The sequence below is a fragment of the Lonchura striata genome, chromosome 5 (assembly GCF_050655825.1).
Source record: "Lonchura striata isolate lonStrDom1 chromosome 5, ASM5065582v1, whole genome shotgun sequence".
Lineage (NCBI taxonomy): Eukaryota > Metazoa > Chordata > Aves > Passeriformes > Estrildidae > Lonchura > Lonchura striata.
In genome coordinates this window covers 64,044,769-64,072,627 of record NC_140707.1, presented here as the reverse complement: position 1 = coordinate 64,072,627, position 27,859 = coordinate 64,044,769, and the positions used below count along the sequence as shown (strand labels likewise).

Genomic DNA, 27,859 nt, shown 5'->3' with positions numbered 1-27,859 from the left:
CTGTCATGTTCTTGTATTGCCAAGAAACAACTTCTACATGTTTAAAGAAATTCACTCTCTCAACTGAAATCACCCATTTGTGAAAAACTGGAGTGTGGCTTAGCATGATTTTGTAGGAACGGGAGACTGCAAAGGGGATACTGAGAGGGAGGCATCCATGGTCATAAAGTAGACAGGAAGAAAATGGCTTGCTGCTGACGTGGTATAAGCTTAAAACAAAAGCCAGCAGGGCAAGATCAGAATGATCTTGTCCAAAAAACTTCATCTGATAAGGAGTGAACAAAAGCTTGATGATTATCTTAAAGCGAAGACAAACACGGCCTCAATTCTGCAAATGCAAGTTGTGGAGATCAATGGTCTGAAGTATGTGGTTTGGAAACTGACAGGTTTTAAATACAGAATAAAAAAGCACAATTTTCAATTTTAGGGTTCAATTTTCAATTTTAGGGTTTTAGTAAGTAATCTAAATCATACATGGATTTGAAACTAGAAGTTCAGTTAGAATAAAAACTGTTAGTGCAGGAGCAAGACCTGCTGAAGCTTGGCTTTGGCTGGACCACACACCTTCACACCTAACACAAAATCTGCACATGAACTAAAGGCCAAAGTAGGAATAAATTTTTCCAGGTTTGACCAGACTCCTACCTAGACTGAAGCACTAATACTGCCATTATTTTAAGATAGCCTGTGACAGCGTTACTGCCAACAGAAGCTTTTGTCTCCTGCCCCTACCCTTTCACCTGTAGTATTTCTATTTCTGTGTTGCCAGCAAGGTTATGCTGGAACCACTAATGGACTAAGTGCCTGGGAAACACAACCTGAGCTTCTAATGCTACATCAAATATCTAGACTGGGCTCCTAGTTTTTGCCATCTACTGATGGACTATGCAGCCACTGGGCAGCTTTTCAGCTGAGCTGAAATGTTTCATCTCTGCAGCATTCATACCTCAGACATGAGGTTGAAGAGCCCAGAAGGAACAGCACAGACCAAACTGTCTCCCAATTAATCCCATTTGACTCAACTCCCAAAAACAAATGGCTTCAGAAACCAAAACAGACCTATGAAAAAATCATAAGCAACTGCATTTTAAGTTAAGAGAACTTCAGTTATTTATGAGTGAACGTGGACAAAATCACTTAAGCAACAAAGTATTTCCACTACAAAAAGGAAGAAAAGCCAGACGCAGCGCAGGAGCAGCTGAAGAGCCTTACCTTCTGGTGAGTTTCGACGTGAGTTTGCTGAAGAGGTTGGTGGAGCCGCGGGCGCGGGTCTGCGAGAGCGGCGTGGCCTCGTGGGACAGGCTGGGCGAGGCGGGCGGGCCGTTGTAGGTGGCGGTGCGGCGCTCGCGCAGCTGCCCGTGGAACGTGCTCCGGCTGGCCGTTCCTCTGGGGAAACGAATACGGTCAGGGGTGGTCGCACTGCTAATGCTGTGGGTTGAAGCAACGGGAGTTCTCTGATCGGGAATAGTGCTAGGGCAGAAAACAAACAAACAAACAAAAAAAAAAAAACGATGCTAGAACGCCTTCGCACGGGCACTGCGCTCAGCAGGAAACACAAAACACTATGTTCTACAGTAAAGCATAAGCAGACACTTTTATATAGGCCAAGGTTGGGATTACCAACATTATTACAGCACTGTATGGAATCAAAACTTGCAAGAAGTTAGGATTAAGAGGCTGCCGAAACAGAAACCTACATAGGCAGAAAAGTGCAACAGGAGTATCCTGGAAAAGACCAGATAAACCAGGCCTACGGAGTTTCGCTGAGAAGACTGATAAAAGAATAGACCAGTAAAGTTTCCTCCAAGGAGAGAGAATAGGTAACTTTAATGTCTCTTCCTCCACATTCTGTACATACATCTTTGAAAGTCTTGCTAATTTGAAAGTATCCTACACAAAATTCTCTACAAGCGAACCGCTCCAAGCAGTGAAGTCCTTCGGGATACACATTTAAAGTCTCCCACAAACTTTGACAATAGGGAATGTCCAATACTCCTAACAATAGGAAAAAAATTAAGGTTCACTATTGCAGGATTATGTCACAGACAGCCTGACACACCACAAGACAAATGTAAACGAGACTAAAAAAATGAGGAAACACACATCTTGTGGGCAAAATATACTAGAACAATCTAGGACTAAAATTCCACAGCACAAAGTTAAGAAGCAGTGGGTATAAGTTAGTGTCACAACGATTTCTGGTTCTTACATAGGCCTGAAGTTATCTGCGCCATTGTCTATTGGAGGCAACATCATCTTCGTGTGCACAGAGGCTGACATGGACATCGACTTCTGATGTCGCAGCCGAACACTGGAGAAGGATGTGGTACAAACTGAAGCAGGGCTAGCTGCGTAAGCGAACATTTCTGTCAGGCTGCGAGGGGGTTTGGGTTCAGGCAGAGGCAGAAAGAAGAGCATGATGGACCAACAACAAACTACTGCATAGAAAAAAAAAGCAAACTTTTCCTTCTATTAACTGGTTTATCAAAGAACATGAACTCTAACAGCCCTCCTCTTCTATGTAACAGCAGTAACTGCCCTACACTCCCCTTAAAGAGCATCCTTACTTACATGGCACTGGACATCTGTAAGTGACCATGCTCTTACCATTAGCATTAGTTTGCAGTGATACCTTCCTTGATGTACAGAACCTGAATAACTCAGAATTCTATGCCAAAGCTCTACGATAAAGCACTGATGTAAATTGTATTGCTCTTAAGAGTAAACAATGCATTAAAACCCCCACCAAATGCACTTTCCAAAAGACTCGTAACAGCTCCATTACTACAGCAAAATCCTTTGTTCTCAGAACGTATCCATGTTAAAAGAAATTAGTCAAAGTTGGGGAAGCTGTCAAATCTACATGAGATAACTGAGAGACTTCATAGGTACAACCAGAATCAAAAATACCATGATCTTTAACAACTCCAGGGAGGCCAAAAGAAAAAGGCTGCTAATAATGAACCTGTGTGTGTAGTAGACACTGAATATGCTAGCTGTTCTCTAAAGAAAGAATGACTGTTGAAGAGCATCTTGTATTGCTTTGACCATGAACATTAAATTCTCCCAATTACCATTCAGGCTTTGAAGGAAAATATAGAGCACTGTCTTAGCAGAATGGCCAGTAAGCTGCCAGCTGAATGGTATGTTCAAATAGAAGCATAGGAGCATTAAATTTAGTTATTTATTTAGGCCAAAATACTCTTTGCAGCCTTCACGTTATCTAGTAATGATACAGATAGGACAAAAATGAGAAACCACAAGATGTTTTGGGCCTTTCAGACTACATCCCATGTCATTCATCTGAAGTTTGCTTTAAAATTTAGACAGCTATAATTCAGAAATTTTGCTCAAGTTGAGAAAACAGTAATTCTCAGTGACAGTTTCATGACACTGCACGTCCACTTCCAAGTTACTTCTTGGTTACACACAACATCTCAAGTCCCGTTACCGAATTCTGGTACATCAGACTCTGGAGAGAGGAATGCTAGTGCAGCTACAAGTGTCAGCTCCTCCACTTCTCAGGCTTGGCTGCCAAAGCACCAGTGCAAAACACCACACAGCTCAGACATCTGATCTGCTAGCTAAAATGCTTAGCAAAACATACTTGGTTTTGGTTTGTTTTTAACTTTTCAGGATCTGAAAAAATTCATCTGAGTCATGCATGCATCTCAACAATGCTGAATCCATCAGGATGACAACTACAAGCACTACTTACAATGAGGCCTTCAACACAGGCCAGGCATTTACATTACCCCAGGGTTTTAAGGAATTTTCAAAAATTGAACATTCATCTCAAAACTAATACCCTGAAGTCAAAATATTGGTCACTAGTCTCTCAAGCTCTTCCAGCTCATTTCCTCTATATTTACTGCAAAAGATAAAGAATCTAGTTTTACAACACAAGACTCAAGTTTTTAGTCACCTGCCTCCAAAGATGTGACATCTAAAGGTGTCAATAAAGGACCTTCTCCTCCTCTGATGCTTTGCTAGAAATCAGCTTCTTTGGATTCCCAGCCTGGGAACACAGGAACAGTGAACTAACAATCACCAATTACTGCCAAGGCTTATTAAAAATCTGAAGCTGTTGTAAATCATTTGTGTTACAAATGATTTAAAGCAATTGCCTATCATTATGAAGAGTGTTTCATGAGTCCCCAAGTGCGTTAATTAATGCTCAGGCTTTGGAGGAAAGCCAACAGTTGTCTCCAGCAGAATGCGTGTGTCAGCCACACAATGTGTTAAAGCAGAGATGGGAGACTCAGAACTCTTTGCTTCTACCAGTCTGGCATGGGTCTTCAAGATTACTTTCTTCAACATCAGACTTACTGACTATTGATTCTTTAAAGTGTCCACACTTCCAGAAATAGTGCCTTCTCAGAATTCAGTGTGGAATATAAAAGCAGAACAAGCAATTTTTTAATGCTTTTGCTACAGAAGAAAAATAGAGATTTTAAATGTGTGCACTTTGCCTTTTATGGTAAGTCTCCCAAATTTTCACTGAGTCACAGTCAGTATTTGAGTAGCTATGGAAAATCTAAAATCTAATCTGTAATAAACCAATTAGAGCAATTACTCTATCCTGTAACATTTGCCACCAACAGACATTTCAAAAGCATAGAAGTAATTTTTAACTAATCCTTGGATATGTACAAAGCCCAGGTTCAACTTCAGATCTTGCTTTACAGAAGAAAAAAGACTAAGTTTCTAGAGTTACTTTCTGCCAAGCTGAGAGTACAGTAACATTAAAGATTAATTCTGAAGAGCCAGTCTCATCAATTGCCATGTTGATTTTCCTGCAATAAAGGTTTCTGCATTTTAGGTAACCAGTCAATGCTTTATCCAGTTACAGCAATAAAATACATTCAGATGTAAATTCTGAATTGTGCCAAATCACAGTAATTCTAAAATTATTCCAAAATGAACACGCAGTTTAGTACTGAAGTATTTCAGACAATGAAAGGTCTCCAACTGTAATACAATAAGCAATACATTCTCATTACCTTTTCTCTTTTTAACCCTCTATCAAAAGTAATCAATGTAGTAATTAAAAAATACACAGTAAAAGCTATAAATACACTTTTTACCTGTGCAAATATAAATTCTCAGACATTTCAAATGACCCAAATAAGGCTAGTTTGTAGAAAAAGTAAATTATGTTTAAAGATCATATTGACAATAAAAGGTAAATTACACACGGATAACCAATTATGAATATACACCACAACTAATACAGTTGTCAAGTGCTACTCAGTCTTAACTTTGAGTTTAAGGTGTATGTGTAACAAACCAGAAAAACATCAGTTTCCTGAGAAACTCAAAGCTGGGGAAATAAAATTGCTTCAAAAGATAGTTCTTCATGAGTATGAACTTACTCCCAAATTAAGGGAACATCTAAATATCAAGCATTCACAGTAAACAATATCTAGTAGCTTTTAAAAATGTAATAAAGAATTTGTAGGCAAGATATTAGTTTAAGGATGAACAAAAATTGTATTAAACCAAGTCATCCAGTAACAAAAAATTATCAAAACTATTATGGGTAGAAAGATTCATTTTTTCAAATATTTTCAAATAGTGTTTGGAAAGAAAAAAAGCTATTAACATATCAAATCAGAAAAAGGATGGTGAGCTTTAACCTAAACAACCTGGTAACATTAACAAGGAGTAACCAGTGAAGGCTGAGACAGACACATTAAGGGACAGCAGCAAAGAGCTCTGCTGTACTTCATAAGACAGTGACTGCAGGCCCAGCTGGCCAACTACACTTTTGGCAGTCTTCAAACTTATATTTGACTCTTTCCTTAATCACTTTCCAATTGCAGAAAGCTAGGAGGAAGAGACAGGGTCAAAATCATGTTCTTTATCCCTAGGTTCCAGGAATCAAACAGGGACTAGACAGGCTTTCCATTCAACATCACAATTCCTCATCAGCTGCCAAAAGGAGGGAAAAAATTTTGTGCATAAACACAAGTTAGAAAATAGGTATTTTCTTCCTACCCTTTACAAAATAGCATAATATCAGGAAGAGCTGGAGAAAATTGGGAAGCACAGTAGAGGGGTACACATTCTTTTAAGTAGCAGCTATGTGAGTGCTCTCCTGGCAAGGGTTAACTACTTAATTGTTACCATCTTTTGACAGCAGTAAAATTCTGACAAGAAGGGCTGGAAATTAAAATACCTCAGCCAGCCAGGAAATTTGGTGGTTTTCCTCCCAACTGCTACTCTATACCTGATACCTATGTTCACTATAATATTATTTCTGACAGCTCTTCTCAGTCTACACAGGATGGCAGTAATGTGACCACAGTGCCAATACATACAGTTGTTAGCTCCAGTTCCACTGCTTGCTCTACTCAGGCTTTCATTCAGAAAATTAAAAAGAAATTTATTATTTCTCTGTTTTCACTCAGAATATGGAGATACCCTGAGGAGGGAAGCAGCTGAGTTCTGTAAATCCTGGGAAATAATTAGACTGTCACAGTATTAGCAAGGATCACTGTTAGTCCAAGACAATGGTGGGTCACCATTTCATCTTTGCTCAGAAAAAATTACCTTCTCCCTAAGACTTTACATCAAAAATAGTATTTCAAATTATCCCAGTGAAGCAGAGTTAGAGTGAAATATAGAAAGAGAATGGCTCAAGAGAGATAGACCTTGTAGTCTGATACTGAACAAGGCTCTTCTGCAAGCATATGCTGATTGGCCACAGGAGTTTACAACAGATTTAAGATGAAGGCTGCTACAAATAGTTCATGTATTTAACCAGAAATTAGAAACTTCCTTTTACATTCTAAGTTTAAAGATTATAAAATTAAATATAGGAAAAAAACCCAAGGCCCAACATACTTACAGGTGCTGCATAACCAAAGATCTGTACTCACCTTTCATTATGAATTACATTAGAATATCACTTATTTTTAAATTAGGCATTAGAATTTTTTTGGAAAGGTGAAGACAAGGGACATACACCATAGGAAGACATTTCATATACCTGTTCTCCTTGCCATTTTGTATCACTGAATGCCTATCAGCAGTGGTTCTTTCACTACAAACATATGTGTTGCGCCGTGTCATTGCTCCAGGGGTAGTATTATTCTACAATTAAAAAACATAGGTTTGTTATTCCCCACAGAAGGCTTTTCTGAGGTTAGTCTGCATATAATTTAAGGCTTTTTACTTTGTGCTTGTTCTACACAGCTCTAAAATTTACAATAATTAAATAACTTAATATACAAACTCCATCTAGTATTTGTAAAGATTAATGCAATCAGAAAAAATAATTCTAACAAGTTGTTCTTGTATTTCATATTGATGTCTCAAAATTAATATTCCTTAATGTTTTTAATTAAAAATGTTCTGAATTACAAATTCTGAGTATATACAGTATTCTTGTACATTGGCATAGCCTGTGTCTTTATAGCCTATTTTTGAAATACTTTACCACTTGTAGCTTGAAGAATTTCCCTTTAAGTTAAAATCATACCCTTAAACAAGATAGGAAAAGCAAAGACTTAACAAACAAATGTGGTAAAATTCAGTGGGAAGGTAAACATAGACTTTTAAATATTAAGATATTATGAAACACTAGACAGGTTTTAAAAACAGGGAAGAATAAGAGACAAATTGCAGAGAATTTTAGTAAGACATTTTTTAAAATACACATTTCAATACAAGCATAATACATAGAGGACAAGAGAACCAGGGGGACTTAAACTACAGACCTTACTTTAGAGGGGAGAAAAGAAATAGAATTACTTTGCCTCTGTCTTTACAGAGAAAGAGGGTGGAGATATGCCCAAGTTGGCGGTCAATTTTCCAGGAACGACTGAGAAGCTATAGGCAATTCACAGATAACAGAATTATACAAAGTTAGATGCAATTACTGTAGGAAAAGCAGGGTGGTCCAGACAAACATGCACCCCCAGGTCGTAGAGGAAGTAAAAGCTGGCAAGCCTTTGTATTTTTCTCTCCCCACCCCAAGAACAAAACACAGGAAACTGCAAATGATTGAAAAAGTAGAAAAAAACTTTTAAAAGTTTTCTTTAAAGAAAAGGATCACGGGGCAAAGCAGGAAGCAAAAAAGGCTATAAACTTCAAACATCACTGCTGGGGAAAGTCTTGGAGGAGGTCAGCTTAAGGGAATGACTGGTCAGCACCTGGATAAGCACGTGTTGAGTAAGGAGGGCCACTAAGAATCAGGCAGGGGACTTCATGCTCAACTAACCTTTTGGAGTTCTTTGAAGAATTATGCTATGACGGACAAGGGAAACTCAGCGGATTTTAAAAATAGCATTAAGAAAAGGTTTCGCATAAACAGTCACAGGAGAGAATCATGGCAAGATGGATTAAAAAAAAAGAAAGGAAAAACTAGTTCAAGCAGAAAAGCAGAGTAGCCAAACCTTTTTTGTTTCCAAACCTGAAATAAAACTGTTAAAGTGGAGTATTCTCAATAAATACCAAGTGCCTTAAGGCAAAATATCTGCTATCTAGGGAGTCTCAAGCAACACATTCCCTGAGCTACTTAACCTTGAAGCCATCTTGTCTAAGAGACTGCTGACCTGTTTGTTACACATCTTTTTATACAAATGTACAAATTAAAATTCAACAGTGAAGTGCACAACCTCCTGGTGTTAAAAAGTACAAAGACAGAGGATATTTTAAGTGGGCAGAACAATTAATTAAATTGTAAGATGCATGCAGCTGTCTGAAGGGTTCTCAAGTATTCTTCACTAGATATTCCTTAGGGATAAGCACATGTCAAACATCAGCAGAAGCTTTCCTGGCCCTTTCCTTGTACTTTATTCCTTATACATGCCTTGACTTCATATACATTTATTTAAAAAAAACCCACCACCAATTATTCCACTTTGACATTTATCACTGTATAAACTCCTCTCTCTTTACTAAGTCTGCCAGCAATGAAAGCTGTGCACCTACGGTGAGTTTTTGTTTATCTGCTCTTGGGCAGGACACTTTACGGAGACTTCACAAACCAGTGAAATATTGCTTATTAGTGCTTGCAGATCATTTTGTTCTGTGTTTTGAACATACTAGAGGATGAAGCACCTAAAATACCCAACACTGTTCTTCTGGTGGGAAGTAAGCACAATAATCAGTGGCTTCCTTCTTTCAACCTGCTCCCTTTGAACATGCAGTGTTAGTTTCCCTTGAGAGAACAACACATAACATTACAGTGTACTGTCATGTGGCACATCTGGAAAGACAAGACTGCAATCTCTGTGCTGGACCAGACTTTTAAAACTATGCATTTTCAGGTTTGGGAGCAGACAAGTTTTGGTATTCATATCTGAAATGAGAGGACAGCAAGGACATGCTCTCCCAACTCATTCTGAAATGCAAAGATGGAAGCATCAATATACATTTTTTCCTGTTTGACTCAGATTTCAGAGGTCAGAGGAAGAGATTAAGTACTTCAAGGTTTCAAATTTCAGTTTTGGCAAGAATAGTCTTGGTACTGGGGCCTTTACACTTTCTAGTGTATGACCTTTCACAATTCATCAAGGAAGCTCTTCAGCTGTGACTTTTTGTTCAGCCAGTCTACAGACTGTTAATCTCTGGACATGACTAAATAGCACAGGTGCACAGCACTGGAAACTGGTGTGAGCAGCACCCCATTCCCTGATGGAATGACAACTCCCAGGGTCAGGGTTAGCTGCCTAAGTTCATCTTCATGGCATCGTCTGCCTTCTCTGCAGGAGGAGCTGACACAGCACTGCACACGTTGAGACTTGTGAGCACATGCACAAGGTCCAATCTCAGCACAAAGGATGAATCTGTGGTACAGAGTCCTCCTCTCTTCCTAGAGACAGTCTTGTGTGCACTGCTCAGGCAGGCTATTTCCCATTAAGAGACACCAAGCCAAGGACTGATGAAAAACTTTCATAAAAGCTTCTGACTTAAAACATTGAACCAATCTATTTAGTTAAGAGCACTGCTATGGTATTTGGTCCTGGATGGCTTTTCAAATGTACTACCTATTCGAGTTTTCTCAAAGCTATTCTAAAGGTTCTGGGACAGCTTTATTACACCATTGAGGAAAAAATCCAAAGCTCTAAGAAACAAACAAGGAATTATTAAAACACAGATATACCGGTTCCTGCTAACTATCCAAAATCTGTAGCAGATTTCCATTATTAATTTGGTATTTGCCCAAGTAGCTTGATGATTCTTGATGCCTTCTCGTTCAGCTTGCAGAACAATTTTGTTTACCAGAGTTTAAACACTCTGTCAACTTTAGAAGTACAGCTTGGAGCCCCTCATTCCAGTCCCAGACTCAGCTATCTGCTCGCCAAGCACAACTCTTATCCTTAAGTGTAGCCTTTTACGCTTTGTTACTCAATAACAGTAGCACACATCTGACTAAGGGTCTCCAGCAAGGACTGGCTCTACTGCTTTTGCTGTTCTGTCAAAATATTAATTGTTTTTGTAAGGTATTTTTCCATCTCTTCAGTGTTTTTTCATCATACTATAGATTTCAGGACTTCAGTGCTCAGTAAAACAGAAACTCTCTTCACCTCAAACCTTTTTCAACCTCAGGACAATATGGCAACTCCTGTATTTTTTTTCCTTCTAGATGCATGCCAACATTGTAAGAAACCGAATTCCCTACTTAGCTGCAAGAAATGAGTAAAAACTCAATGCTTCCCTTCATTCCTAACAACTAGAAAGCCAAAGTTTCATCTTTGCAGTCTTTTGCAGGGGGGAGAAAAAGGAAAGGAAAAAAAAAAAAGAGTTTGAACTGTCTGGTGTGAAGAGCTATAAAGAGAGACAATTTTGAACACTAATTATTGAGTGACAACAAAAATCTGATTTCCTGTTCACCACCTGGTATCACTGCTAGTAAAAGACCTGCTGGACCAGTTGCACACTGAGTCAGGGAAGCATCACATCGTTATTAGCTGAAATTTTATTTCAGGTACACTAGTAAGAAATTTGAAATAAGCCTACTGAAATAAATCCCCAATATTTGGGAGTGGTACAGAATAGCAGGTGAAAAGATGCTGAATGTAAAGTATGTTGTAACTGTGACACAAATCTTTGGAATAAGGCACCATACAATACCAAGCGAAGTCCAATGTAGGACAAAATTTATTTGATTATCTTACCATTTTGAGATTCAATAGCTAAGAACTGTCTTTTAAGAGAAAACCAAATCTGAATGGTTTCTGAACTGATCAAGAACAAAGGGAAAACTGTGGAGGACCACAAAAATAAAAAAAGAGTCCCCCAAAATCTTGAGTTCTTGTTCACATTTGTGAGTAACAGCTGCTATAGTAGAAGACATGTTTTTCCAAGGAAACTCTTGGGCTGAAATCCTTGAGCCAAGTCACCAGTGCCACTGAGCCAACTGACAGTACAGGGCCAATAAAGTAAAACTAGTTTCATTTCACTTCTTCTGCTTCAGACTGTCCCGCAGCTCAAGAAGTTATGTTCTCATTTCTTGTAAGTAATGGTGCTAACTATTTATATGACCAAAGAACTATGACAGCTTTGTGGGATGAGTTAAAAAAAAAAAAAAGTTCTGTTGCAAGTTGAACAACTTGAACAAAAGGACTGAGAATTTTTTTCTTCTGAAAAGAAGGAAGTTTTTCAACACAAAATACCAAAGTTTTAGAAATGTTACATGACTGAAGCATTATGGGAAAACAGATTTCCAACTTTGCCTTTGAGGGAGGAACCACAAAGAACACAGGTTAAAGCCAAAATGAACAAAGGCTTTCTTTCTTTTGGCACACTGCCTACTGCTAAACCATGAACATCCACTACTTTTGCTCCTTTAAATGTTTTTTTTTTGTTGTTGTGGTTTAGAGGCAGGTGGAGGAAGCCCACAAGGACAAAAGCCAGGCACACTCCTTTTGAATACAGGCTGAAATAGATATTTGAAGAGTTTTTTGAACTACATTTCTTTGATAATCTTAACAACATAATCATGACTTAAAATTGTAATGTTTGAGGACAAAGATTGGGTGGCTGCTTATACACATTAAACTATAAAACAGGATAACAAAAATAGAGATTTCATTCTTCTGTGCAGAGGTCACAGAGGAGTGGTTGGTGATATCAGGAGTAATATAACTACCTTTTTACCTTTTACTTTTTTTTAATACCCAAATCATGTCTGTTTACCAAGAGCTACTAATGCTAATTATGAATACTGACTACTTCAAGACTATTAAGAGGTAATGTGAATAGCTGACACTGCAAGGGAAAAATACCTACATTTTCTCTTGATAAATGAAAAGTAAAATCAGCACCACCAAGAAATCACAGGTTTAACATTTTTTAATGTCTCAAAAAATTAATGGTTTTGATAAATAAACATTTCTACTTACACTAGGGGCAGCTGAACTTTTCTTACGTTCAGGAATATCAGCCTTATTGGGATTGCTGGCATTTCCAAGCATTGGGCTGGCTGGTGCAATTCCTCTTCCTGCAACAGCACTACTGCTGGATTTTCTTGACTGAATTCCTTCCTCTTTGAGGTCACTGTCTGTAGTACTAGTCTGGCTTCTTTTAGGATATGCCACTACTGAGGGGATGGATGGTCCAGCTTAAAAAACAAACAAAAGAAACAGGAAAAGGATTTTTCTTCTCAGAAGTTCAGTAACTATTTTTTATCACAATGGAAATGTATTCACACATGAGAACCAACACAGTTATCACTGGGAACCAGAACTGCAAAAAAGATAATTAAATTATTGAAATAGATGTATTTCAGGCGACAGTAGAATATTGTGGAAAAACAAAAACAAAGGTGAAGGTACAACTTGATTTCCATGAAAGTTCCAAGAATTTCATTAAGGTTTCTCATTTGGCTTGCTAGGAAAATGCTTTAGAGACATCTTAAAGATACTTAACAAGTAACTGACTCATTCAAACCAGACCATCTCTCATTAGCACAGTGCTGCCAAGAGCTGTTCAAGCCAATTTCCTGAGCAGGCAGCTGGTGACACAACCCTGGGGCAGCACTGATGGCTGCTGGTCTGTGCTCCTGCAGAAGTGGCAGTGGTTCACCACCAGCCTCCCCACGTGTGCCAGGACAGACAACTGCTCTGACACTGGAGAATCAGGAAGCCCCTTCAACAGTGCCAAGCTCCCTCTGGCTGCAACAGCCTCCTGGACACCAGGTAAAGCCTGTGGGGTGTCTCAGGATGGTGTTTTCTGACCTCTCACACCTCTGAAGGGGATATGGCAAGTTACATCAACTTCTTAGTTAAATGTTTTAATAAGAATTAATCAAAAAGTGTATGTATGCATATACACACATATAAAGGACACATAAACATATAAAGATAGAAATGAAATACATAAACATATAAATACATAATATGTAGCTAAAAATGTTTTACAAGTATCAAAACCCCCATAACTGGCATCCCCAGGACTCCCAAGGAAAGCAACCTCTGAATGCAGAGAATGTAGGCCTAAACAGGGATTCCTTTCATGAGTTAAGTGTCTGAGCAGGAGGAAGTTTAAGACATTTAGAAAATCCTAATCTACTATATTGCACTTTCATTAAGCAGAAGAGTTTTTAAGTTTGTCAGACTCATTGTTCTTTAGAAACTGAATTCCTGGGGGACAACCAAATGACACTACCCTCAGGAAACAGGAAACCAGAAATATTGGCAAACTGACATTTCTTCAAGTTTTAGACAGAAGCTGACCTACTAGTGTCAAAAGAAAACAAAAGCTGAACAGACATACAAGAGCATGGGGGAGGAGTGCTGTGCTTTTCATGAAAAAGGGGGTTGCAACATTCTCTTCAATTTGTGCAACAAGATTTTGCCAGCACAGTCAGGAATATAAGGGACAAGAGAAGGCAGAACGAGAATTAAGTTGGTGTATTCAGTGTTCCTCTAAAAGCTCTTTTGAAGGCTTTTAAACAAAACTAATTTAAAAAATCAGTTATTCACCAAAATATTTAATCACAATGCTGTGAACTATGCTGTTGTCATGCTCCTTACACTTGGGGGATGGAGACAAATCCAGAACCGAGCAGAACTGGAAGTCACTGTACTCTGCAAGGCTGAAAATGAGAAATGCTCACCGTGATCACTGTACCGCCGCTGCTTCTGGCTAGAAGATATGCTTCTCTGAACTTTGTGATGAGGAGATTGTCCAGTGCTATTGTTCAGATCACTACTTGGCCTAACTTTGGCAAGTGAAAGATTGCTGCTGGAGCTTGAATCACTTGCATCCAACTACAATACAAACGAGAGTATTAAAACAAAAAGTTCAGACAAAACAAATTAAAACATGCACCATGTTCTGGGAGCAAGAACAGGGAGGTGGAAGATGACCAAGAGCAGCTTACTGATGCTGAGCCCTTTCAGCATTGTATGGAAAGGTAATCTACAATGCAAGAACTTTTTCAAGTTGGTCAGTCCTGCTCCTTGTCTCTCTTAAAATAGTTACAGCTGGCACATTCACACCTGAGCTCCTAGACTAGCCAGGACAGAAACTGCTGAGCAAACAGGGCAGTTCTGGAGAGCCTAAAGGCAAGAGTTTACTGGCTCAAAATCAGTTGAGAACAAATCTGCTTAATTTGGATTGCTTATGAGTAGAACATGACTTTAAGCACAATGGATTTTTGTGCAGGAATGCAACGCCTACAGTAACTGACTTAATTTCTTCTTCTAACTCTGCTAAGGACACTTTCTGATTTGCTTCTTTGCAGTTTGAAGAATGGTACTTACCTCTGATGACTTCCTTCCTAGGAGTAAGTATGTAGCTGTGATTTCATCATACTTCATTTTACTAAGGGATTCTTGAATTTCTTCTTGAGAATATCCCATTCCTACCATAATATCTAAAACCAAGCAGACATTCTGTAAGTAACTGAAACTCTGATGTTAAGGCTGGCTGAGTGTTCAAGAGAAAGGATGGAACATCTAAAGCATTAAACAAGAATTCTTAATTTTGAGAACATAAACCTGATCAAGTATCAGTTTTAAAGGATTAGTTACTTTTTCCTAATGTCAAACAAATACAGAGTGGTGGTGGAGAAAAAAAAAAACAACCAACCCTCCCACACCATGCAAACAGTATTGTGGTCCTGGAAAGTACTCAATTACCTATTCTTTTCTGGTCCGAGATGTCTAGTTCTGGTTCAACAAAAGGTTTAAGCTCATCCTCCTCATGCCCTGCATTGATCCACCTGTCCTTCATAATTTGCTATGAAAAAAAAAAAAAAAGGTTTGTTAGTACAGTACACTTAGAAGCAAAGAAAACAACCTGTGGGAAGAACAACTTCTTTATCCAATGAACACTAAGGTCTTTCCTAGTTTTTATTCTCCAGAACATTTCCAGCACCTATTGCTTTGCTCCAGTGAGAAGAATCAGCTGTGCACATCAAGCCAAGCTTCTCCCCAGTCAGCTGTATTCCAACTCACAGGTGAGAGCCAAAAGCCTGCAATACACACCAGGAGCAGTGTGACAACTTTGACGTGTCTTGGAATTCCAAGCTCCACCAACAGAAGTCCATGGAAGCCCTGTTTTGGTCTTTTCCTCCATGAGGGTACAAAAGGCAGGTAAAAGGCAACTACAACAGCCAATACCTCCAGTTTACAACTGAAAATGTGGAAAACAATGTGGTGGATCATCCATTAATGCAGGAATCCACAAGCTCACCACCAAGAGAAGTTATATGACATAGAAAGTGTAGGGACACATTGATTTTGAAAGTAACTGGAGTCAGGTGTATTACAACCCCAGTAAACAGTATCTTTGAAGACTCATGTGCTTTCATCAACAACCCCAAAACCCAAATATGCATAGGAATAGTATGGAAATAATGAGTTACAGCTCAAAAATGCAGTATGCAAAGCATGTTGAGCCTTCTGATGCACCTCATTTGTGCAATTACCTCAAGAGTGCCTCTTTTTGTTGGGTTTAGCACCAGGAAACGTTTGAGGAGGTTTTCACAGTCTGTGGACATGTAGAAAGGAATCCTGTATTTTCCCCTTAGCACTCTTTCTCTAAGTTCCTTGGAAACAGAACAAGAACAGACAGAAAGTTGTAAGCAACAAGCCACTTATAATATTAGATAAAATATTAACTAAACATGTCCAGCATAGTCTACCTTTAAATTCTGTCCATCGAAGGGAAGAGATCCACTCACAAGAGTATAAAGAATAACACCTAAACTCCAAACATCTACTTCAGGTCCATCATATTTCTTCCCTTGAAAGAGCTCTGGAGCAGCATATGGTGGGCTGCCACAAAAGGTGTCCAGTTTATTTCCAACTGTAAACTCATTGCTAAAACCAAAGTCAGCTATTTTAATGTTCATATCTGCATCTAGCAATAGATTTTCAGCCTGGAAGAGAAAGAATGGTTTGTAGATGAATAAAACACTTGATTTAGAATGCTATTGGCTGCTTTTACTCATTCTTAAAAGGCAAGAAGCTGAAATACGCATTAACATTCCCTTCCTTGCAAGATCTTTAGGTGTGCTTTAGTCAGTCATTAGCATAACCCGTTTTAAAAATGTCTGTACAATTGCTTCAGACTATGGGAGCTGTTTCACTGCCTGAAAACATGTTACCATCTGTTTTTCTCTACAAAAACGTACCTTACATTTTGATCTATCCAGGTGAAAATAAGATATAGTCTCACTATCCATACTTGATAGCATGTGGTATTTTTGCAATAGTTTGGCAATAAACATAACCTGTAAAGGTTTTTCACGTGCACCTTTTTTTTAGTGGTGGTATTGTTTTTTGCTTTTTATAAGTTACAAAGCTATGACAAGTTGAACAAACTACGTAGCAGTACTATTAATATAAAAGGCACAGTTTAAAGAAGAGATATGCTGTTTCATGCCAAGCTACAAAGAAGCCATACTTCAGTTTCATTATCACTACTGGTAATTCATTCTGTTCAACATCAATTCTTGTCATATTGCTACCAAACTACCACTTAAAAAAAAAAATAAAAAGCTTTCTCAGCTAACACTGACCTGCATCAGATCTGAATGTGACCGCTGGGGGAGAGGTTATCTTTCAGCAGCCATTAAATGTTTGCATTTAAAAGCCTTATAAATCCTCTTCCTTTTATTTAAAATGGTTCTAAGCTGCAAATATTTCTCAAGACTCGCTATAACATATGTAAATAAATAAATAAATAAATCAGAAAGCTCAGTATAAACTGTATTTTATAAACAATGAAGGTCACACCCACAGGTACAGAAGCTGACACCCATAACACTGCACACACACATTTTCCTACTCACCTTGAGATCTCTATGAACAATATGCTTTTGATGGCAATACTGCACTGCAGATACTATCTGGATAGAAAACAAGCCAAATTATGTAAGTGACATCTCAAAAAAGCAGGAGCTTTAATCAAGGATTTCAACATTTATTACTGAAGTTGATATGAAGTTATCCAGTCAGAGCTACATAACCAACTCCTACAGTGCCCAGTATATTTGGGAAAAAGCTGCTGAATAACTTCAATGTTATTTGATCTATTTGCCTTCTCCTATACTTGAACAAGGATTTTGTTTTTCCTGTGGGGCTAATTATAGACCAGTAGAAGCAACGACTTTCAGAAAGGTTACTGAAGTATTTCCATTCCAATACTGTATACAGCTATAAAAGCTTTCCCCCTAGACTGAGGTTTTCCAGGCCCTCTCCAAAGGTGATTTTTCATGCCATGCCAGAGAGAAAAGGGTAAGAAATGGGCTTTGGTTACTTGAGAAACTACTGGGAAACAGCTTGTTTGTCAAAATTTATGCAATGAGAAGCAACTATGCATCTGACAGAGGTCTGCTGTCTAAGTGCATATGGTTTATTGTATTTTGTGTACCATAGCAAGTTCAATGGAAAAACTGTCTTATGTCTCTCAAGCATAATGGAATAATTTCTTCCATGATAATTTCCAAATATCATAAAGTTTTTCCTGCTTTATATAGCAAACCATATAAGCTGTTTACAGAGTGCAGTGTCATAGTACATTGCTTCTTAGAGTCATAAGCACTACTTCAGAACTTCACATGTATGGAAAAGCTGGATAAAGTAATATTCTTACATGACCACAAATGCAGTCAAACACATTTTGTCATGTATGCATGGTCAGAATTGAGGCAGATGTTATGACTTCTTAAAATAAGGGGAAGTGCACATAAAAATAGTAACTCCATTTCAATAAATATATTTTCAGTCTTCATTCCAGAGTAAGAAGGCTTCCACAGCAGAAAGATGAGGTAGCATTACTGTTACAAGAAAACTCCTGATCAGATCACCAGTTTCATGTAAGGATCCCCTGTACTGGTACAGGAGCAAGGGCTCTCTCCTTCAGCATTTAGAGCACATGAAAGGTGTTGGTAGGATCTTGGTAGGTCAAATAACTGATGCACCAGTAAGTTTTGTATTTGAAACTTAAGCACCAAAGTGATCTTTGTGCCCTGTGATATTGAATCACTCACATGCAAAATGTCACCTTAGAAAGCAGACAGTGGAAAGTTGAAGTGCTATTTCCATTCCCTACACCTTCCTTCTGGTTTTGCTTTTTCCTTTATGTACTGGTTCCCTCTTTCAGACTCCAAGTTCAGCCTTTTTCAGTTACTGAAACTGCCAAAGTGCTCCCATGCCAACACATGTCCCATCCTTTTGGTTTCCCTTCCTTTTCTCTCTGCTACCATTACCTCAGCACCAGTTACAAGCTCACCCTGCAGTGGCTTCCAGTGCTGACAGCATGACAAACACCTCAGGGTTTATTCAGGATTGCAGGGACAGCACCATCACCACTCACTCCTGAACTGCTTTACTGTGACTGCCTAAGAGCAGAAGGCTGAGCAGATGATCAATCAGTAGCTTCCTTTGGAGATGCTTTTGAACTCCTCTGCATTGCAACAGGATGGCACAGAGACTGCAGAAGTGATTCCAATCCACGTGAAGTGAAATAATGAAATGTGTAGGACATTAATAATTGAAGAACATAACTGAATGAAAAACAGCAGAAAGCATGGCTGCTCCAGACTGAAACCCTTGTCTTCCAACTCCCATCACTGTTTCCATTGACAGCTCCCTCACTTCCTCACCTTCTTGTGTGAGGAATTTTCTGACACTTGGCAGGTGAAGAGGGGAAAAAACATCTGAGCTTTTCGCTGGCAGTAACAATTGGAACATTGAAAAAATTTTATAAAGAGTGATTTTAAAAATCTGTATAAATACAGGTTTTGAAGGAGAAGGTCTCTCTAGGCAGAACCATTCTCTAAAAGGATTAAATGACAAAAGGATGAATGACCTCTCAAGGCCCCTTCCACAATGCCAAGAGCACTCTGTTGCTTTACTTGAACACCCCAATAAGATGTATTTTGTGGATTTTATAATTTTATAAGATCTATCCTAACATCTACCAACATTAAGAACTCTAAATTGCTTCAGCAGGGAAACAGTGAGAAGACTGAAGAAGGCCAGATCTTATTGCTTGCAGAAAAGAGAGGGGATTAATACACAGAAATGTAAGGAGATTTGCTGCTTGCATCAGATTTTTCTGTGGAAAAAGGATGAAACTGAACCAGAACTGCCTGGAAGTCTGTAATGGGGAAGAAGAATTAAGGTGACATTAAGAATGCAAAACATTCTCAATTTGAATTTCTCACACATGGCTACACAAAAGGATTTTGAAATGGAAAACTCTATAGCACAGTTGTATTCTTAGACTTTGTACCTTTTCTGTGTTCCTTGTCAAGTGCAACTGAAATAATATGATTACTGTCTTTTACATTCTATTTTCCTGCTAAAAACCTTACATACGTTTAACAAACTGGACTAAAAAATAGTTCCTTTTTATCTTTAACAAGCAAAGGGAGAATTACCAAATTCTGCTCTTTGCCTGCTAGAAAGGAAATGTCTCCTCAGACAAAACACAAGTGTTTGATCCAGAAATCACATTTACTGAAAGAAGAAACATGATCTGAAAACAAGATATAATACAACCTATTGTAAGAACTAATCTCAATACCATGGCACAACTGTTTCTTCAGTTTAGAAAGAGCCACTGTCTGCTAAAACAGTTAACAAATTTTAAAAAAATAAGACTATTATGTCATAAGTCTCTATCTAACAGAGAACAGCTGCACTGCATCAGATAAAAGGTCTGCAGAGTGCATTCTTCCTCCAACAATGACCAAAAGCAATACAAAGCTATTCCAGGACTACAGTAAGGTGAAATGAATAGTTTCATGATCTGTGAACTCAGCAAGATCTAGTTTCCTTATTTCCTTTGACACTTTCCCCCAGCCTGAGCTTTAGCACCTAATAAAATGCCAAGCTCTGATCAAAGTTACCTGACTTTCATCCAGCATGAATGCTTTTCTCTCTAGCTAAGCCCAATCAGCTCGTGCTGCAGTTTCTCTCCTCTGCTTATTTCTAGGCTTCTCTCTTTTTTCCCAGGAACTGAGGCTTTTGAAGCTTTCAAGAACCTCCTTTCTTTGAGATCAAGGTCCTTTAAAACTGGTTGAGCTCAGCAGCCAGGAAATCAGCTGTTGGGGGAGGACAGAGCACAGCTGTCTGCACCAGCAGACTTCCCTGAAAAAACTGAAAAGTGTATCCCAGTGTATACAAGTGAGGCCATCTATATGTCTTTATAAACAGCACTTATTCTACTGAAATATGAAAAAACCCCAACAAATCAACTCAAAAAATCATCAGGCTGAGAGTACATAAACCAAATTCTTGACGGGTCAAATACGCAGCTCAGCAGGGAACTCCCTTTCAAATTCTTTTCCTCCACACTTCTTTTTGAAAATGAAGCTACATATATCCTGTACTACCCACATTATCCTATAAAATTAAGCACTAAGTGTACCTGTAAAACATGTTTGACCTGTTTCTGTAAATTTTTACTTAAAAGGGAGTAAAATTGTTAGAAAAAATAGGTATTTATTGAAGAAACATGTACTTTAAATGTAATTACTGCAAGATCTTTTTCCATTAGCTCCTGATGAAAGAAATTGAGGACTGAGAGCAAATATCAGTAAAAGTTTCCAATATTCACATCTGAGAGAGAACAGTCAATCCTCTCAAGTTACTCTGAAGCTCTTCAAGTGACATTACAAAGGCAACAGCCAGGGATTTAGAAGAGATGGCTGAAGTGGGAGTGACTGTTTCACATCCCACCACTTCTACTCCAAACACAGCAAAGAAGCATAAACCAGAAACCTTCAATCACAAAGGAAAACTACCTACCAGAATATAAAAGTGAAGGCAGCAGCTTTAAAAAGTCATGTAAGACTTTGTTGAAGAATAAGAAAAGTTTTCCTTACTGTCAAGCTGTATAACTCCAGTAATCACAAATGACTTCTGGGGAGATGAAGTCTACAGCTGCTTTTGGGATGTTTTGTTTGTTTGGTGATGGTGGTTTTGGTGTGGGTTTTTTTCCCCAAAAAGATTAAAAAGAGTAAATACAAGATTTAATAAGATGAGAGAAAACAAAGCAAAATCATTAATCTGGAAGTCTCATATCTTACATCAAATTTCTTTTATGTATGACTATGCTTAAGAAGTGAAACCATCAGAGCCTCCCCTTCCAACACAGAAACTGACTGACACATCACTGCTATGATCCAGCAGTTCAAAACCCTACATATCATTCAGAAAAACACTCCTGTCTCTACTCATTATTTTCAAACACCATTAAGCTGGAGCAGAATTTTGACATTTATTACTTTTCACAACATTACCGAGGCTATCCAAGTGACCAAAAGGAATAGGCATTTACAAATTTCAGCACAAGAGCAGAAAACAAGTGTGTAAGACTGGTCAGATCTGAAACTCCAGATGCTACAAAAGCAGACATTTGGATTTAAATTAGTTATGGAAAAATATCTGGTTATGTTCAGTACTGCTTGACTGTAGAATGGAAATGCTTTTTGCAGATCAATGAAATTCCAACATCTTGGCAGCGCTAGCTTATTAATCATAAAGAAAGAAAAACTAACAAGTCTAGACATTATTCTTCTGTGACTTTTTAGAACAACTATTAAACAGTATCTTCTCATAAGCAGATGAATGTGAATGGATCCCTCCTACATGCACTGTCTGCATTTTGAAACTGGCCTGTTAGTAGCCTGCTACATTTGAACAACTTCCAAAATGTTACAGAGCTGCTGAGCTAAGGACATATGAAATCAGTCCAGAGGAAATGCATTTTGGAATGGAATACACTTCCAAACCAAGCAGTCTCTGTGCTCTGGCACCCTTGGACACCCTGGCACTCAGCACTAAGGAAACCAGCACCACTGAACAGACTACTGACTCCTTCAAAGTACTGCTGTGACACAAGCTTTTTCTTACTCAGAGCTACAAGCCCACAACATGCTGAACACTGCTCTAAGTCAAATGCAAAGGACAGCTGTTTTACTCATTTCAGCATTAAAAACAGGGGTGCGGGGAAAGCTGACATACAGGAATGTTATACATACCTGTCTAAATTTAGCTCTAGCCTCCTTTTCCTTCATTCTTCCATGTGCAACCAGATAGTCAAACACCTCCCCTACGATTCAAAAACAAGATACATAAATGCCAATTTCAGAATGCAGAGATTCTTCTCCAGCAGTTGCCCACAGCAGCTTCACTGGAATTACTGTACTTCAAGTTTATGATTACAGGACAGCTCAAAAGAACAAGGCACAACTGCTGTGCAATTTACTACACCATCATCTCTTTTACAAGAAAATAATGAGTGACTAGATATACACAAAGGAAACCATTTCCTTCCAATTACTTAGGATAGAAACTGAGCAGCATACTTCTGTTTTGTAAACAAAGATGACATCTACCCCTTCACAGACTTTCTCATAAGAGTTTCTTTTGCTTCAGAAAAAGGAAAAGTTTCATATATGAGAACAGTTGATGATATTTTTAAATGCCATCATACCAACACTAGAATTTTAATTTGTGCATGTGTATAAAATGGTTCTAAACAAAATAAAAAACCTTAGCTTTAACCTAGGCTTGGAAGAGGTACCCACAAGGAGGGCCACAAGACTGACAACAGCAGGACACACTGATCCTCACACAACCATCATACCTGTAAAATACACTGAACAAGGCCACTGTTGTACAGCTGTGGATGACTAAAGATTACTGAAGATCTACTGTGTTTCAGTTTTTCCCCTCTTTGATCAATACAGTCATTTTAGAGCACGTTAATACAGACTACAGTGTTTGAGCTTTAGGTGCAGGCCACTGGCCAATGAAACACTGACATGCTTGTGAAAGCATGGGAGATTTTCTTTACTAGAAACCAACAGTCATGTACATAAGAACTACTAACACAGAATAGTAACACAGTTTTAAAAAATCCTCACTCGTATACAAAAACCATAAAAACTTCAGAAGTGGTTCAAATATTTAAACATTCCCTACTGAGCATGGAAAGATGGTTTTGTAGACAGCCACCTCAAAAGGGAAGAGCTGAGTAATACCATAATTTTTTTTTTTTTTAACTCCACCAGATTGCAATAAAAAAAGGAGTCACATTGCAGGAAAAGCAACCACTGAGCTATCTCAGGGAATGTCAGGACTACCCATAAAATAGTCTTCCCGTTGCAGTGTATTCTTTAATACTCAACTCACAATACTCTCCCAGCTGTAGTTCACAGCATTTCTTAAAAACCCTTGAAGCAGCAAACCTGAACACTTCCTCATAATTCAGGGAAAAAGACACCAGGGAAAGAATTATCCCAAATGCATGTGAAGTGTTGCAGCTGCAGCAATCATGCCTTTCATCCTGCAGCCAGAGTTCATGTGCATCAGGATGACCTCTACCTTGATAAAGAGGAAACAGGGAAACTGATGCCTGCCAATGTGATTACCAGCCACTCCTGTCTTGCACAGCATGGCTCATCAAAAGGTACTGCTCTTGGCCTTTAGACCACTGCAGTACTTACCTCTTCCTTATCACCCTAGGAAAGGTTCTCACTCCTTCAGAGAACCACTGGCCTTTCTACCTCGTAGAAGCCAATCACTAGATGGCAATAAGACTTCACTTTTAAGTCTAGTGCTATCAAACTACACAGAGATGTCTCCCCAAACACCTGTACTAGTCAATTTTTTAATGTTATAATACCCATTCTGTTCCTGTTTAAGCAAACTTTGGCTCAGCATTTAGGAAGCTGCTGGAAGAAAATACAGGTGGGTAGAGAATCTTGCTTTATTTGTAGCAATTGATTAAACTTCACATAATCTAATGTAAGAGTCTGAATTCAATGCTGATTTTCTCTGAAAAAAGTCTACCTCCTTCCTAACCCTAAAGAAAAGCCTGAACTGGTTGAAATTCCCAGATGCTGGTGCTCAAGGGTCACACTGACAAACTGAATGATATTAAGTTCTAGCCAGCAAGGAGTAACTTAAGCCTGAATACCTTAATTCAGGCTATGGTGAAAATATCTGACACTGTACAATGTGCATTTTTCCATCTCCTCTAGAATCAGGAAAAGCATTTAAGCTTCTTCTAAAATGGCAGAAGGCTAAACCTAACAATTCGTGACAGTAGAAGGTCTGTGATTAAGATACGTAAGATGTCATCAACATCTAAAAACAGAAGTTGCAATGCTCATGCTTTTGAAAGCAACAATTAAAGAAACACAGAAATGTTTCATCTGAACATGATTTTACCAAATATCTTATACAAAATAGGACATCAGAGGTAGGGAACTGAATACAGTAAACTGAGAACATTAGTATTTGTTATGGGCAGGAACAATCATTGGCCAAGGTAAGACTAAATTATTTTGAGTTGTGAAAAAAAAGCAAATGTTACTAAGTTGTAGTCAATTTAGAAGCTGGTTTTACAAGTTACATTTATTATTTATGTTGACCAAACAAGTCCCTGTGAATATTAGATTTTGCTTAATATTTTACATTACCTTGACATAAATATTTGCTGAAAAAGAAAGCAAAACTTTCAAGAAAACAAGTGCTTTCTCTCACCTGGCAATTTGATTACATGTGTCACTGCAGCATAAAGGTACTTACCCCCACTTGCATATTCCATTATTAAATAGAGAGTTTTTTCAGTTTCAATGACTTCAAATAGCTTCACTAGAAAAGAAAGACATTTAGTCATCAGTTAACTAGCTTTAGAAACATTATGTTAACACCCCACAGAATTCTGTGAGGGAAATACCCAAACTGTTTGCCTGCCACTATCAGACTATTTATTCTAGAGAAGCTTTCTGTCCAATGTTCTTAAGTAGAAAATACTGTAACACATTTGGTCAACTCATACAGAACAACATGTTCTCAAGAAACAATACTTTGCTTCTTTTACAGGAACATATAACTAAACTAAGCAGAACATGCACAGATTTGAGCAACAGCCACTCATGTGCACTGAACTGACACGTGGTGACAAATCAGTTACCAGTCTGCTGACAGTCCCATAGGAGTACCACATCATTTAAATGTACAAACTTGAAAAAATTCTTGACCACTTCTTGGTTTTGGTGTATATGCTAATTTTTAATGAGAGCCTGAATTCAGTCAGAAATCAATACTATACTCAAAAGGAGCAAATTTATCAGTTAGCTATGCAAATAACAGTTCTGTGCAAAGGGATCACAATGTTTATTTTATTTTTTTAAATACACAGTTCTGAAATAGCATTTATTACTGCTATCTTAGAATAAATTCACACTCCAGTGCAAAATAATCTTTTAACCTCATGCCAAAACAATCTTAACTGAAAAAGCTGAAATTTCTCTAGAGTTGGAAATTATTTGAAAAAAACAAGATACCTATATTTGGATGATTTAAGATCTTCATTATTCTTACTTCTCTAAAGAGCTGAAATGAACATAAAACGTGAAATAAGTTAATGAAATCACTAATAAACAACCATTCTCCTTAAAGACTGATGACTTTGATATAGTCATTTAAACACATAGGGCAACATTATTAAACATTATCAATTAAGTTCATGAAATAAGCATTTATGGAAGGGAAGAGTTAAATGCCTACTTAACATCCCTCCCAAACAAATCAACCCTCAAAAACCTGAAAACACCCAGGAAGAACTCTAGACAGCTCAGGAAAGAAGTCACCTTAGCTCTAGGGTTTGCAGACTTTTGGGGTCAGAAGAGCATTGAGAGCCCACGAAGCTTCCTGCTGACCTGTACATCTCACACATCTCTCACTCCCTTCACAAGAAGTACAGCTCCAAATTTTTTTGAATCCCCACCAAAAGACCTTTAGAAGTCTACTGAAGTATATTGCTGGTATGAATTCAGCATTCTTCAGTACATTGTTAAAGCCCAAGAATTACTGTGCTACGACAGCAGCTCACAGGTGAAAAAATCAGCTGTTTATATTGTACAAAAAGCATGTTATCCAACTACACCAGCAAGGAGCAAGTTGTAAGGAGAGAAGGGAAGACAAGGCCACCTCTCAGCCCTTCAGAAGTATTGCTGCAAGGCAACTGAGGCACAGCAGTCCTGGGTCTGGCAGCACAGCTGCCCTGCCTGACTGCAGGCACGCCTGAGCTGCCCGGGCAGCGCAGCACGCTGAGCGCTCCAACCAAAGGCAACAGGGCAGAACACAAAGCGTGTTCTCCTGACCCCATCGTGCTGCCGCTGTTAACCCCGACTGACACACAAGGCGCAGGAATTATTTAACAGAAAAATCACAGAAAACACACAGCTTCCCCATATAAAAGCACTATATCTCTAGCCCACCCCAGCAGGATGGTGGTGACGGACAACTGCCCATTTCAAGCTGCAGGATGACATTATACCCCCTGCCCTAAATCCAGAGGTAGTGTACTGATTGTAAGGATACTGTCATGTTTCATGTCCTGTCTGTCCCTCCCCCACTGCCAAGACTCTGTGAAGAGGGCTTTGCTTGAGTATCTATTTCTGAAGATTTCAACTTTGCCTGTCACACAGAGCAAACTCTGTCCTTCTGCAACTTAATGAAAATATAGAGTGACATTCAACAAATAGAAATAAAAGCAAAGTCATGACTGAACAGTTGTAATTATTTTCACTTCCCAAAACACTTCTGCAAAAGACTATTGTAAGATATACATAAATTCATAACCATTATGCTAAAAATACTATAGGTGATGTTTCTGCACTATAAAACATTGCTTTGAACAAAGCTGGTAAATAGCATATTAATTAAAAGCAGTTCCAAGATAAAATATTATTACAAAAAACTTGAAGCACAAATATTCTTATATTCAGAAAACCAACGAATTCGCTTTTTATGTACTACCCTACATGGCAGTCAAGTGTGTAGCTGCTCTCCCTCTGCAGCTAACCCATGCCAGCCCAAGACTCCAGAGAGCTGATGTTCTTCAGTGCCAGTTATTTTCTAACAGCATGCTTCAAAAAGTGGGAGTAATCATGAGGTTTTATTAGAAAACTAACACAAATTTCTACACGAATATCAGTAACCTAACATCATATTGAACTTCAAGAGACTGAAGCAGAATAGAAGTCCACAGCTCCAAGTGAATGCAGACATAGGAAAAAACCCAAGAGTTTTGTAAATTCAGGATAGGGATAACAGCATTGTTAATTATAGCAAGGAAAAAACGTGCTGCTGGAAGATTTGGCTTAGGACAGATTTCAGATAAAGTGAAGAAATTTGGTATGTCGACACATATTAGTAACAATTCAAAAACTTGTAGGTGCATTTACTCAATAAAAGTAAAGAAAAGGTAAGAAAAAAGTAAAGAAAAGAAACTTTGTAATTAAAAAAAAAAAAAAGTGAAACATTAGAAACAAACAGAAAACAACCAAAGAGTCAACAAAACAAAATCCTTGTGCCTTTGTGATTTTTAATACAAGAAAATGCAAGGGGTGGGTTTTAAACTA

General features: G+C 38.3%; 1 protein-coding gene across 33 annotated transcripts in view; it reads right to left on the bottom strand.

Annotated features, from left to right (window-relative positions):
* MARK3 (microtubule affinity regulating kinase 3) overlaps positions 1-27,859 on the bottom strand; it is a 62,285-nt gene that overhangs the window by 10,474 nt on the left and 23,952 nt on the right. For 8 of the 33 annotated variants that reach the window (XM_021528887.4, XM_021528885.4, XM_021528883.4 and 5 more), the window contains 12 exons: positions 25,778-25,826; positions 25,017-25,082; positions 22,460-22,530; positions 17,258-17,314; positions 16,106-16,342; positions 15,890-16,009; positions 15,099-15,198; positions 14,721-14,833; positions 14,072-14,225; positions 12,357-12,574; positions 6,995-7,098; positions 1,213-1,470 (listed from right to left, as the gene is read on the bottom strand). In XM_021528887.4, the coding sequence (XP_021384562.1) occupies positions 1,213-1,470; positions 6,995-7,098; positions 12,357-12,574; positions 14,072-14,225; positions 14,721-14,833; positions 15,099-15,198; positions 15,890-16,009; positions 16,106-16,342; positions 17,258-17,314; positions 22,460-22,530; positions 25,017-25,082; positions 25,778-25,826 (1,547 nt within the window). Of the gene's footprint in view, positions 1-1,212; positions 1,471-2,209; positions 2,375-6,994; positions 7,099-7,758; positions 7,837-12,356; positions 12,575-14,071; positions 14,226-14,720; positions 14,834-15,098; positions 15,199-15,889; positions 16,010-16,105; positions 16,343-17,257; positions 17,315-22,459; positions 22,531-25,016; positions 25,083-25,777; positions 25,827-27,859 lie in introns of all 33 variants that reach the window. The other 25 variants (XM_085580798.1, XM_085580802.1, XM_085580799.1 and 22 more) reach the window with 9 other exon arrangements.